The sequence below is a fragment of the Falco rusticolus genome, chromosome 5, assembly GCF_015220075.1.
Source record: "Falco rusticolus isolate bFalRus1 chromosome 5, bFalRus1.pri, whole genome shotgun sequence".
NCBI lineage: Eukaryota > Metazoa > Chordata > Aves > Falconiformes > Falconidae > Falco > Falco rusticolus.
Genome location: NC_051191.1, coordinates 21,172,136 through 21,186,733, shown reverse-complemented (window position 1 = coordinate 21,186,733; position 14,598 = coordinate 21,172,136). Strand labels below are relative to the sequence as shown.

At 42.4% G+C, this 14,598-nt stretch overlaps 1 protein-coding gene across 5 annotated transcripts; it reads right to left on the bottom strand.

The window, feature by feature from the left end:
* Positions 1-632: 632 nt before the first annotated feature.
* Positions 633-12,708, bottom strand: SMKR1 (small lysine rich protein 1). Of its 5 annotated transcripts, XM_037388340.1 has the most exons (4): positions 12,489-12,560; positions 10,549-11,115; positions 7,053-7,119; positions 633-4,533 (listed from the first exon to the last, which is right to left on the bottom strand). In XM_037388340.1, the coding sequence occupies exons 3-4, from the start codon at positions 7,062-7,064 to the stop codon at positions 4,330-4,332; spliced, it is 216 nt and encodes a 71-aa protein (XP_037244237.1). In that variant the 5' UTR covers positions 7,065-7,119; positions 10,549-11,115; positions 12,489-12,560; the 3' UTR covers positions 633-4,329. The 5 variants fall into 5 exon arrangements, with proteins under 5 accessions (XP_037244237.1, XP_037244236.1, XP_037244233.1 ...); XM_037388339.1 differs by lacking the exon at positions 10,549-11,115 and having other exon boundaries at positions 12,489-12,567; XM_037388336.1 differs by lacking the exon at positions 7,053-7,119.
* Positions 12,709-14,598: the final 1,890 nt, after the last annotated feature.

Genomic DNA, 14,598 nt, shown 5'->3' with positions numbered 1-14,598 from the left:
AGTGCCAATTACGGCTAGAAGACAATTGGGAGAAATGCTGATACTAAGCCAGCCTTTTGCATAAAAAAATTTCACACTCAGTTTACTTTAGCTTAGTCATAAATATATCAGACCTTAACAGTAAAGAATAAAAAACCCCTTTGTTTCTCCTGAAGTGATATAGCAATAACCTAGAAGGAACACTTCAGACTGAAAGGGCCCTATTTTATTTTAAAAGAACGAAATATTTCTTATTTTTAACAAAATTAAGTGCAGACTAAATCAAAAAAGCCAAGGAAAAAGGTATTTTCTCCCAGGGATTCTCTTAGGACTAACCTATGATCTGAGACCGTCAGGGTGGGAGGGCCCTAAGCTTTCCCTAAGGGGACAGCAAAAGATCTGCAAAAAGCAGGACTCCAGAATTCAATGAATACCTCCAGAAAGCTACTGGTATATTTCTATACTACTGGATAATTCTATAGTATATAACACGCTGGAATGTAACAAAACCATTCCAGTATCTGAAATGAAAGACATCAATACTTGCAAGTGCCATGGTACCTAGACCGCATGTCTCAGAGAGCAACCGTTTCTGTAAGTTCCAATATTTTGTTCCTTGTGGTCTTTTGTATAACAATTACTAGCAAAAGAGAGGGGGTGGGGGGTGGGGGGGAAGACATGCCTTTTTAAAATAAACAGAAAGCTTGAGAGAGAGAGGCATGTAAGAAAGACAGTAAAATTGGGCTTTCTTTGTTCCTGGAGGACATCTGAAATGGCAGTGGGGAACCAAGACAGTGAAAAATGAGCAAATGAGACAGGAGTTAGCTTACTGAAAACTCTATTTGATTATTTACTTCTGCTGACACTAGTGAGTGCCAACATCTAATACACCTTTTGGATGAAAGTTTTGCTTCAAAAATATACCATATTAACCTCTTCATTATGGAGATACCATTTATAAGCAAAAAAAGTCCTCAGGTCTCCTCCCCTGAAGCTGGGAAATAACAGCCAGTGCATTTCTTAAAATAAGAAATGACACAAAAGGATTCATGCCACTTCTCAAGCTTTTCTTATGTATCCTAAAGATCCACAGTGCTTTTCTTAATGTGAAAATAACGTGCCAGGAGATGCAAGGTAATACAGAAATGCTGACTGAAGAGTAAAGCAGCTGATCACATACAGCTTGAAATACTCGTAATACCAAATGTGGTGAATAATAACTTTTTAAAAAACTCTTGATATCTATATATGTATCCACCACTTACATCACATAATAGTCCTGTGACTCTCCCCTCCCTGTGCCCCACCCACAAACATGCAATCAACATCCAGTGTACTTTTAACAGCTTTGGTACACAACTTCCTACAGGAAACATCCTGTACCCAAAGCAGCACACTGTGCTTGACTACTCAGTAACAGCAAAATGAGGGAAGTACTACACAAATGTGACTCGCTGCAAGACATAATGGACATAACGCCATAAAGTTCCCTTGCAGTGTGACCGTAAAACAAAGGGCCTCTCCAGCTTGCAGTTTCCCCTCAAAAGATTCTGTGTGGATTTGAGCAGAACAGGCTTTATTCATCATAAACTCAGCTTCTAAGTTCTGTGTCCCAGCAAGCAGATAAGCCTGCCACAGAATCACACTCTTACAGGTTGTGATAAACCATAAATATCTCCAAGTGTCACGCCGCAGCAGGAGAGACTCCCTGTCAACTCATGTCCACTTGAGCCAGAGTCTTCCTTAGAAGCTAGAAGCAGAGCCTGCAGCACTCTTAAGCAACACATTCAAATAGAAAATCGAGCCATTTGAAGTCCAAACTTTTCTTTAGAGATGTCTGTTGGTCTTTATTACCACCAGGGATCCTGAATTACATGCAAAATTGAGATGGATCAAGGCATGAGAGAGGTAAAAGGGAAAAAGAAAGTGTGTTTCATTTTTCAGTTTGGGCTGATTGGAAGGGTTTTCTCATCTATTGTCAAAGAAATGAATGGCAACTTTTCAGATACACTAGAAAGCAGAGTCTTTGTCCTTTGCACATTGCTGGTCACCTTTTGGTAAGTGCTCAACTGCGTCATGCAGAATTCAGGTTGGTATTTTAAGAGAAAACATATAATGGTATTTCAGTATTTTTTCCAGTAATTTTGGCATACTAAAACTTTGCAAGTCTTTGTACTCTGGTCTATCACAGATGTAAAAATGGCTTTCCTTACTTGTAACCATTGTATCAGATCAGACCACTCGCCTGTCTTGTGTTGCACACTGTCTCCCACACTGGCCAAGTAACAGTTGCTTCAGAGGAAACTGTGCACAAGGCTGTGATAGGTAGCTGGAGAATAAGTTGCCCAGAAGGAAGTTACTTCCCCAGACACCTGGTCTGCATGCAATTGCTTAAATTGGGTTCTTCAGCTTGGCAAGAAATTGTACTGCTCTTCAGCTGCTCCTGCAAACTGACCTTGGGACCCAAACTGACAGCGATAGGGGCTCCCTCCCGCGATGTTAGGCAGTTCCTACCTCAGTGCTCAGAAACACATGTTCCTTAAAGTTATGTGTAGTAAATGCATCATACAAAAAGGTTTTTTTTTTTTTTTAATTTATGTTTTCAAATGTTTAGCTCAAGATCTTAAATACAGAGGTCACAAGAGATCTCTTGCTTTAGAATGTTGATACTTGGAGGAAATACTTAACACTATACTTGGAAAAACTATTTGCTGTGACCAGAGACTTCCTGGTGGGTGATGGGGAAGCAAGAACATGAGTAAATGCTGAGGAAGACACATTGATGCATAACAGAACAAACTAGTACCGCAAACCACATCTCTGATTCATCAGAACATGCCAACTGCCAACTAATTAGCAAGAAAACACAATATCCACCATGATTTTCTTGACATGTAGATGAAACCGATTCAGTGGAATAGCGCAGTACATACATATGTACAGCTACATAACAACAGTAGCTGGCCTACAAGCAATGCTATGATTTTACCTGTCAAGGCATCTTCATAGAGGAACATTTTAGATGGAAAAGCTGCATAAGGCTTTATCAGTTTGGGCTGATCACATAATTGCCTGTTTTGTTACCCATACAATAAAGCTACCTGGAAGTCAAAAAGGTGCTGCACCTCCTGGAGTTTTAAGTCAGAAACAGCCTTGAGAGCCAGCTCGCTGCTCTGCCAGATCAGCATCACAGATGTTCAGCCCCAAGACAGCAACTGAAATTCTGATGTGATACTTCCTGTGCACATCACAGTACTGCTCGGTTTAAAGAGCAGTCTTGCAGGCTCACAGTCCCTTGGGTATCCTAGAGAACTGGGAAATCTCCCCTCATAGTAGTTCTAACCCACTACAGATTCTCTTTTCCCAACTCTTTCTCCAAGATTGCAGCCCTTTTGCATTCCTCCCCACCTCTCCACAGCCTCCATCAGTTCAGGACGTATCCTTACCCCTCCCAGTCACTGCACTGCATCCTTCCAGTCAGTGTAAGGATCTGAGAGAGATGTACAGTTTCACTCAACATGCTGCTTCACAATTTACCAAGATCGGCATTAAACACATGTGGAGGGAATGGAGTGAAAGAACTATGAACCGTAACACAAAGTTTGTGGTCTCTAGCCAGGATGTTGGGACTAAGGCAGATTCCTGTAAGGGAGACCTGGATGGGGGGAGGGGGGTTCATCATAACCTCTAACTGTGTGTAACAGCATCACTGATAATATCTAAGCCAAATCTCCAGATTTTAACTACAGCCAAAGGAGGGCCGGTGATTTGCTGGAGCTTCAAGCACTGCTTATCTGACCAAAGGTAGCCATTTAGTTTAGAACAAGGTGAATCACGCAGATACACAGATGGCATCACATGGCTCTTTGTTGACCCAGAGAGGGAGCATTGGATGACTCTCAGGACAGATAAGCTGACGTTATAGAAATCATACTTAACACTGTCAACCTTACCATGGTATCAAATTTCTGAGTTCAAGTTTCCACCAGTGCCAATTAAACCAGCTGGAGGTACACCAGCATATCAGGGAGCATGTCCCATCCGTAAAAGAACGGCAGGGGTATGGGTAAAGCAAACTCCACTACAAACCCTCCAGACACAATGTTTTATTCCACACAGGGCTGGAGGGTGAAGGGCCACAGCTGAAATTACAATGGCACAGTGTCACTTACCATTTGTCACTCTGTGCTTGAGCTATAATAAGAGTCTCTTTGTATGGACACAACAGTGATTATGGCAAAATATTTGAGCTAACCACTGGAGAGGTCAGTACAAGTCTAATCTGCAAAAAAGTCTCTTCTTCACTGGGGAGCTTGATTTCACTAAGTCCTTTGCTTTCCAGCCATCCGGTTACTTTCCTTTCTTCCCCTTCTTTTTGGGAGAGCCAGGCCAGGGAAAGCCCCGGAATGCCAGGCAGGCAGGGGCATTGTGACAGATGTAGTAAGCGTTGAGCATGGCAGCTGGGCTGAGGATATCCACTTCCTTCGCCATCTTCTTTCCTTTCTTCTTGGAGCTTTTGCCTTTGCCACGCTTGGGTTTGCTGCTTTTAACTGCCTGCAGAGAGAAAATGGCCAGAAAACCACTCAGTTCTGTGTCTTTATTGTCTCACTTCTGGGCAGAGGATCCCAAGACATCCCGGAACAGCTGTTTCATTGCGTCTTAGTCTTGACTTGCAGTATTAGCTCAGAGCCCATGACTCTCTACTCCTGTACCCTGTGGTGATTTTTATGTGGACTCACAAGCATTAGTACACTTTCACCAAATCCGTATTTGCTCTGTAGGCTGTAAGAATCTTTAAAGTCACTAGACAGAGCTAATTAGTGTTCCCCTGTGCTTCTCTCTGGAGAAGAAAAAAAAAGTTTGTGCGCAATGGAAATTATACATCCTTTTCAACTGCATTTTTAAAATAATGCATTACAATACAATCTTGAAGTAAGCCAAGTCTATGTTCATCCACTACTGCATGTCTACTTGTGACTGGGTCATAAACTAGAAAATCAGGTCTTCCTTCTTAAAGCTGCAGCCTTTTCAAGGCTCTGTGATACCATTGCCCTTCTACCATTAGCAGTAACACAAATGTAAGGAGCAACTCTGCCATTCTGTATGTAGGAAGGTGTTGCCAAGACTCCCCAAAGCCCTAGATCAGCCCAAAAAAATACTCCCGTTAACCCTAGTTGATTAGCACTTGTGCCTGAACACCCAGCCTCTGGCCTCTGAGAGGGATTTGCCAGAGTCTGATTCACTCCCTGGATTGTTTTCTCACCCATTCTGGCCACTCCTTGCAACAAGCCTGGAGCATGTCTACTTGGAAGACACTGCCTCCAGGCATCGAGCAACAGAAATGGTGTCAGGGACCCAGAAGGATCTCTCATTGCTGCTTTGTAGGCAGGAAAATGGTGAGGGTAAACAGAGCCAGAAGGTGGGCAGCTTCCCAGGAATGTCGATGCAGGGACAGCTAGTCCCAGAGAAAAGGCTGAATGGGAGTATTTACACATAAAGAGTGACTAAAAGTATCTGATCTCTGGTCTGATGCCAAGAGCACTTTCAGTACATACCAAGTCACTTTATGCATCTGCCCATCTATTTCTGTTGTTTGCCTGGTTTTGCATACTGTAATTACATGGATCCAAGCACTTCATTAGTAAGAGTCAGCACAGATACAGCCAGAAAGGTCACATGTAACTATCAGTTGGGCATAAACTAGGGGAAAGCAGTATACGTAGCATATTTTTCATGGTATCAGTTCTAAAGAGCCCCTTTACAGCTCAGTACTGTTCAGTGCAAAAAGAGCCAAACATTTGTTCTCTGGGGTATGAGAACAGTCAGGGATACAACCTTCAGAATCAGCCAAGACTGTAATGTGAAGAAATATGTTTGGGTAAAGAAAAAGGGAAAAAAAAAAAGTGTCAGTATTTTTATATAAAACATACAGAACCACTATCCACAGAAGGAAAAAATCAGACAGAAAATAAAGCGTGCAAGCTGCAGCTGACAGCAGATTGTTTCCTAAACCTCCAGTCATGCAGATTGCAAACTACTTGAACTCAGACATATATTAGAGAAGGTGACAAGCCTTTTCTGCAGACCTTAATTGGATAGAATTTTTAGAATACTTTGTGCTGGAATGTGCACACTTCAGAGAAGGTGCTTATGTCAGTTTTTTCAGCCAGTTACCTGAATCACACTCCCTGTTTTACACACTCCCAGCAGGGTCTCTGACAGATTTTGTGAGGACGATTGGGTTCCTGGTCAGAATTTGGCCTGTTCCTTAATAAAATGTAAAAAAAAAAAAAAAAACACAACCCAAAAAACCCAAGAGAGAGAGAAGTCCAGAGGTCCTTATAGGTAAAGGCAAACTGTTGGCTAAGTCTGCAGTGAGAAAGAGGGACTGCCTTTCATCTAGAGCAGCCTGTTTCCACTGTCCCCCTGCAGCAGATACCTCTGACCTCCAGGCTTTAAATGTTCTCAATAATTGCCAGCAACTGTCTTGTCTTCTGTTTCCCATCTCTCATGAAATGGGGCATCAGTAAGCTGTAGTCTGCAGTCAGCTCACACATTCGAGCACAACCAAGAGCAGCGGCTCCCAAAGCACAGAAAGCTAACAAGCTACGTAACACTTTGTGTGTTTATGTACTCATACAGCAGTGCTGAAGCCAATGCCTCACACACCAGCTGAGTAGCCCAGGATTTCTTATGCATTTATCAGGCAACCAGAGGACATGATGCAAATTTTTTGCAGTGTGTATAGGCAGGACTCTTACAAATCAGTCTTCCTACCCTGATCTCTTCTGAGTTTTTAAACTACAGCCCAGCATGACATCCAAACACTCTTCAAAAGTACTGGGAGATCCATATTTCTGCAGCATTTTCATTCACCTACAAGCAGTAAGATTTGAGGCTTTATAGGATGTGTGCAAAGTTTTACAGCCCATACCCATGAAAAGCAAGAAAAGCTAAAAGTCAGAATCAGGTGCATACTTGTACAAAAAGTAAATTTGGTCAGGTCAGTTTATACCCTGCAGCTTAACTTTATTTCCTTAAAAAGTGGTATCAATACTCCAGAAGAGTCAAACCTGTATTGCCATGTCGAAGTCTTTTTACAGAGCAGTGGGACTCCACATCAAGCCCTGAAGATGGACCCTGCAACACACAGCAACGCAGTGGGTAACGCACTGTGCAAAGCACTAGTATCATTCCTCTCTAAACTTTAAAGGGGGGGAAAAAAAAGTTAAAATGAGTTCCTTGCAAAAACAGGTGGACACGTATCATAGCTAAAAGCATTTCTTTGTAGACAATCACCTGTGAAGTCACCTAGTAACTGCCTGAGTCGAGGACTCCGAGCTTTTCAGCAAAGCCCTTGAGATTCACCCCAGCAGCGCACGCCTAGGCAGGGGGAAGAGGAGAGCCTGAACCCCAGCCCGGTGCCGGCCACCTGCAGAAGGCACTTGCCCGGCCCCACGCCCACGGCAGCGCTGCCAGGCTGCTCCAGCCCCCCTCACCCACCGGCCCCGTCCCGCGGCCCACCGGCAGGACCTTACCTCCCCGCCTCCACAGCACCCTGCCCCCTCCTCCCCTTTGGCACAGGCAGAAGGAGCGAAGTCGGGGGGAGAGCCTCCTCCGCGCGGAAAGACAAGTTCTCCACAGCCTTTGCCCCGCCGCCACCGGGGGGTGAGAGGCAGCCGGCTGGCTCACAGAGACACAGCGCTCCAGAAATAAAAACACAACGCTGAAGCGCAGCCCCTGCTCTGCCTGCAGCGGGAGCGGGACCACCGGGCGCAGCCTCCCCCCATCTACCTCCCGCGCCCCGTTGCCATGGCACCCACGCCGCCTCCCCGGCCCACGCACGCGCAGTGGAAGGCGGGAAGCGGGGTGGGGCGGAGCCGCGCGCCGCTAGCGGCCGTAGCGGTAGTAGCGGGCGCGTCAGGAAAAGGGCGGGAAAAGCTTTTCCGGCGCTGAGGGGAGCTGCCGCCGCCGCCGCCCCGCCCTCCGCGCTCAGAGGGAGCCGGGCGAGAAACAAAGCACAAAGACGCTGCTCCACCCACAGCCTAAAGTACTAGCAAAAGGTCAGTGGGGTGAGGGGAAGGGAGAGAAAAACCCAGAACACCAAACCACAACAACTTGTAGCTGAGAGGAGGAGAGAAGAAAGTTGTGCTTTTCAAAGTTATAGGGAAGACTGACGTTCAGTAGACTGTCTAATGAGTATTCACGTTATTTGTGGGCAAAAAGCATCGGGTTGGGAAAAAGCTTCGGCTTCCCGCCCTTGTTGAGGGAGGAGCAGACCGCGCCCTCACCCTCTTAGCTATTGCTGTGTGAAAATCGGGGGGCGCTCTTTGTTTAACCAAGTGACCCAGCGTCCTTTACCACAGAAACAATAGAAAAAGCTCTTCTTTTGCCTCCTTGGAGAGCCACAGTGTCGCACAGCAGGCACCAAAAATTATGCATGAGTTTTGTGAGTTCGAAATCCCCATATAGGTATTAAAAATTACGCTGAGACCCAAGGGAAGCAATGGAGGTGGATGGGTCGGAGGGAGGAGCAGACAGCTGAAGGGTTCATTTCAGTGTTCTGCACCTTTTTTAGGCAGCATTTTTTTCACAGCCAAGATACTAGTGCTCATAAATACACTTTTTAAAAAAATTTGGAGGAAGGATGGGAGACCAGTGTCTCTTCTGTGTCCCTCAGCAGCAAGCTTTCACTTGTAAAGTGCTAAAAATCGAAAAGTACAAGTGAAAAACAACAGTAGGAGCTGAATTGCCTCATAGGAAAAAAATACTTCACAATTTCACTGTTGCCAAACCCCAACATATTAATGAGTCTGCCTAGATCGTGCATTTATTTTTCTCTCAAACACTAACCACTCTAAATCTGTTCTCTGGTATGTAAACCCATAGGATGCACTTTATCATGTTTTAAAGCTCTTATTTGAAATCTTGACAGGTAGGAGCTTAGAGGGTTTTTTATTTTAGTGTGATTTCTTAAAGAAATGGGGTTTTTACTGGCATACAGGCTGCCCATCAACCCATCTGCAATAACTTTGGAGCTGGTTGGCTGATTCCAACCGATACTGATGCAGAAGTAAGAGTTCAAATACATGAATTCTCTATGCGTTTCATGAAAATCATCAGCTGCACAGTGTGGGAGGGAGACACTATTAATGTCTCTGTTGAGGAAATGTTAACGCAGCTCAGCCTGTCCCAAGGCTGTTTGGCAGGAGCATGTGCTGACATTGCAGTGGGGGGGACGGGGCAGTATTTAAAGGCAGTGTGACATGAACCAACCTGTAGGAAGACAGCTTTTTTTTTTTTTTTTAACTATTAATTTAACAAAACAAGGTTTCTCTTCATTTTGGGAACGAGAGGCTATAAAAGAAGTTTCATATATCAGAAATGCTCATCATTTTAATACAATGGTAAGTAATAAAGGCCAACATAACATTTCATTTTTTAAAATCCACTTCTGGGAATAGAGATGCCTTTACTTTTTAGTTTGCCTATTGGACATAACAGCTGTCCAGCCTTTGTTTTCTCCCCTGGTATGAAGTTTGTACATATTATAGTCTGCTATGTACAGACATTTAAATAAATCAGCATTGGAAGGGACTGTGGGTAGAGGGCTATAAATCTCATTTACAAAGACATCCAACCATCTTTCCCACTCTTCGCCTCTTCCTGGCGGCTACAGATATTGTTGGGTTTATTACAAACACAAATTTCCATCTCACAGAATTAATAATGATTAACAAGCATTCAGCTGTTGCTTTGGACACTGTGAAGTGATGCAGTAGTTAGAAGGTATGCAGACTCTAAAGAAGTTTTTCTAATACTAGTAGTTGAGTGGACATACTTGCCTATGAATGTACAAGTACTGAAGGAGGACAGAACTACTCTGTAGTGGTGGAAATGTTGGCAGGGGTGGTATTTCAGCATGAAAATAGAAGTGGATATAGAGAACGAGCCAGACCAGTGACTGAGTGGAGTAAAAAGCAGTTTAATGAAGAATGATCAGAAGAACTCCCAGAAATGAGAACAAAATAAGAGAACAACAAAGAAAACAAGAACCTAATAAGACATGAATATAAATAAAAGTACTGGTGAAAGAAAGGAAGAAGGCGGTCAGGATGAAACTATTGAAGGAAAATAATTATCACTGCTTGAAGACTAGATGTCAAAAAAAAGCTAAATGACAGGAATGAGTGCAACAGCAAAATGCAGTGGGTGACTAGAGGAGGAGCTCAGGAATAGAGGAAGCAAAGAGCAAAGGCACTCCTTAGCAAAATAGAGGTCTAATTATTATCTCTTTTATCAAGAGGGAAAGTTGAGCCAGGAGTGCAGGTTGGATGCAGAAATGAGACCAGGAAACTTTGGAAATAATATCAGCTGGGTCATCACCCAGCGTCGTGGCTGAGTGTGGGTGTCGGCAGGGAGCAAGATGCTGCTGAGGAGGATGTTTTGAAAAGCAATTTAGAAATATAGAATGGAAACCATTAGACCTATTTATCTTGAGCTGAAAGGGATTGAGTTAATGGAAAACATAATTTTATCTTTCCAAAGTAATGTGTTTGAGTGCCTGACCTGTGAATGCTTGAATGCTGTTCCTGTGAATACGATGCAGGCCTCTTTCTGAATCCAGTGGAAAAAACTTCTCTGTTGTAATCGGGACATGTTACATGTTTTCAAGAACAAGTGGTAAGACATTCAGTGTAGAAAATACACATCTCCGATTCTTTTCCTTGTCGTGGATATTTTGTTTCCTCTGGAAAATACCAGCCTTTTCTCTATTGCGACTGTTCTCTGTTGCCACGAGAGGGATCCAGGAGAATGTGCTCTTCAGAAGGAATTGCTTTCTGATCAGTGAGGAATATCGAATTTCACTGAGGCTAATGAGCATGTTATCTCTCTTCTACTCAGACTAAATGATGGAGCAGTTGAACTTCTTTGTATTTAGTGGTGAAAGAAAATGAAGGATAGTGTTACCCTGTCTCATAGGCCATTTTCAGGGCAATGGAGAGGAAGAATTGTGGAGGTTCCTTGCCATTTGAAAAGGTACAGCACCTTAGTCTCTGGTTGGTCCAGGCAAAGATGTAGTTTGCGTCTTGTTTTCAGTGTCTAAGCTCCTATTCTTCCTTTTCTCTCCTGTCTCTAAGAGGCCACAGGCAGCTGAATCAGTTAGCTATTTGAGATTAAAGTAGCCCGGGCAAAAGAACAGTTACTGCTGAGGAAAATCTCAGAGGAAGCCTCATGCCTGATTAGAAGGAGCCAAAGACAGTGAAAGAAGCAAAAGATCGAGAGGGAATAGGGAAAGGCTTGGTAGCATAGCTCAGAAAGAAGGTCTGCAGATTTTCTGAGCAAAACACTTTTGAATGCATCTTGGGATGGATAATGAAAGTAATAATGAAAGAAAATTTTTTTACTGTGTTCAGGGAAGAATGATATTGTGTAATTTTTATTAACAAACCACATGGTGTAAAAGAAGCAATCATAATTATACTCATTATCTCCTTTTAGCAAACACAAGTGTCAAGAGACAACATTATACTCACTATTGAGGCTAAAAAGAAGTAACAGTAGTGACAAATATGTCTGAAATATTAGAATAAGGAGACAAAAGTTAGCCTGTGCAGTCAACTGTTGTATTTTGTAAAGATGCTTGGACTTGGCTACAAAACAAGTTACACATGTGAGGCTTTTGATAAATAATTAAGGTAAGTTTCTGCAAACTACCAGTAGTTTGCCTCATAAAGTCATGGCTGTAGCTACAACTGGATAAATAAAGAGTGCTTTAGCTATGACAGCTGTCATGCCAGGACATCTCAGTATCATTATTTTTATGGAAATATTCTCATAAGAGAAAGGATATTTAGGTTATGGTCATTTTCACAGAGAGAAAAAAAATGTGTATGCAAAGGCAGGGGACCACATCCAGACAGACAATCAAATGACTACTGAGAAGTGTGTGGTGGTAGAAACATAATATCTTAAGTTCACTACTTCAACAAATTGATAATATATATATTTTTTTTAACAAGTTGTTTTAACAAACTGTGGAAATAATGAAAAGCCAGTGTCATACAGATTCACATCCTTTCCCTGCAGTGCTTTCCCTCTTGTCTTTTCCCAGCACTAACCATGAGCCTTCCCTATGTCCTGCAGAACAGAATTCCTCTTTCCCCGACCCCGTCATCTGCCAGGCACACACAGATCCATCAGCCATTACACAAGTGTGAAACACGGGCTGCTTTCTGCCAGCCCAAATGGATAATGGCTGAACTCCCCCTGTCTTTGCCTTGGTTGGTGAGGTAATAGAGTTGCTGCCAACTTTCCCAACTCTGAAAGGAACTTCATATCTTTGAGGCCTTTTATCCTCCAAATTTTCATGAAATTAGCTAACCAGTTGGAAAGTTGCCTATAGAGGACTGAGAAACTAATAGTGTGATTGCATGTGCCTTACATCCCTAGGAAAGAAGGCTAAAAATAGAAGAATCTGTACTGAAGTACTGAAGAAAATGACTTACCGATGGTGAAACTTGCAGCCACCACCTGTAGGCTGAAAAAAGTAAAGCTCTGCATATACCAGTTAGAGTAGGAACTGAGAACACACGAGCATTCCTGGAATCAACAGTCATGTTTGGGGTAAGATAACAGATGTTCCTTCAGCTGTACAGAAACCACCAGAAACTTTGTTCTGAAACTTTTTTGCTATATGTCAAAATTATTATTCCATAGCTGCTGTTTCCTAGCTCTTTTGAGATTCTTTTAAGAAGAAAATCCTCACCATGAAGCAAAGTTTTAAACTGCTACCTGCTTGCAGTTTGAGGAATGCAATAGGAGGATGAAGTCTTTTCTAGTACTGTTAGAGAAACAACACATAGGACTGTACGAAGTACTGGTAACGGAGTTTGCTAGAGGGGCCTCAGTTAATATGCTGCTCAAACACCTTGAGGGAAAGTCTTTGGAGTATTACATTGTTTGAATTTCCCACATCTGTCTGTAAGTGGAATAAACTTATTAAAATAGAGGTTCCCTCTGTTCCTGCTAAACTGGCATTTCAGCCCCACAGCTGCTCTGCTGAGTGCTGTGTAGTCCCTAGCGGGGTCAGCAGTTTTTATCAGCATGAACTGAAACCCACATTTTCCAGCTTTTCAGAAGAAACCCTCACTAAACATGGTACATCTCCATAGAAGTACAGTCTTTGTGACAACTATGTGATAAGAAACAAATATTAATTAAAAGGTGTACCTTTCCCTAGCGACTTCTTTATGCAGAGGTTCAGGTTTTGTGTAGAGGTATATCTCTAGGAAGCATAACTTTTGGTGGTGGTAGTGGAAACAGTTTGAATGAGTGAAAACATTCAAAGATAACAGTTTGTACCATCCTCTACCATACAGGCAATTCAGGTAAGCATTTGTATTCCTATTTTCTACCTCAGTAAAAATAGAAGGCACTGAAAAGTCATAGAAACCTTATCTCAAGCACTATTTAAATATAAAATGTAGAAAGATTACATTGTGTATGTACTGGTTATTTTTTTCCAACATAAACATTGTGGGAAAGAGCCTCTTGGGGAGTGGGGGAAGTTTTGAACCAAATACCAGAGCTTTTCTAATTTTCTGATTCTTTAATCAATCAATTTAGATTGATTAAATTTAGGTAATGAATTTAGGCTTCTTGTTCCTAAAGGTTATCCTGTAAGGAAATAAATCATATGAAGGTATGAAGTGTGCTCTCCTGTACTTTATGATTAAGTGCTTATAATATAGACAGTCTCTAAGCCTCAGCTTTTGCTAGGAAGTTCACATCAAAGGTGAGTTAAGTCTTTATTATAAATACATGGTAAAATATAGAAACTGGAACTGCTTTAAGCTGGGAGATCCTCTGGTTTCAGTAGAAAGACCTTTCTTTTTATCAACTCATTTTACAAGTGATGTCCCAAATTTATGCTAATTATTTTCCCCTTGAAGAAACACTTACCTTCATGACCTTAGTTTATTAAGACTAAAAGGATTTGGATATATTGATAGCACTTCCTGTACATTCACACATAGTTGTTGGGGAATTAGATTGTTTTCTAAATTGCTGTAAAACAGAGAATACCAGAGGAATCATAAAGCAAGGGGAGTAATTGGGTTAACCAGAAAAAAACCACCACTCCAGACTCTTCAGTGTGTGACTCTTTCAGGGCACCATGTGAGGGAAGAAAAAAAGGAACCGATACACCAAGGGGTGTCCCTTGTGTCAGGATACATAAAACCACACAGAGGTACAGCTAAATTCCCAGGACCCTGGCCTGATGGGAAAATTGCACATTTGATAGGAAAATATGAGCCAAAATACCACAGAAAAAGTCCTGAACTTTCCAGCTAGTCCTGGGCTCTGAACCCTAGTACAGGCTGAAAATAGTAGTAGTTATATGCATTCCTACTACTGAAATATTTCACAGACCCTTCAGATGTCTGCCATCTTTAGCTGGGGCTTGTTAATTTATTTGTGCTTATTTAATCTTTAGTTTATTTACTACCCGTAGGCGCTAGGGAACATAGAGAAATACTAGGTGCTGTATTTTAGAAAGGGAGCTAAAGTACAAATGCTGAAATGACTTACCTGGAACTACAGCACTCTCCCAGT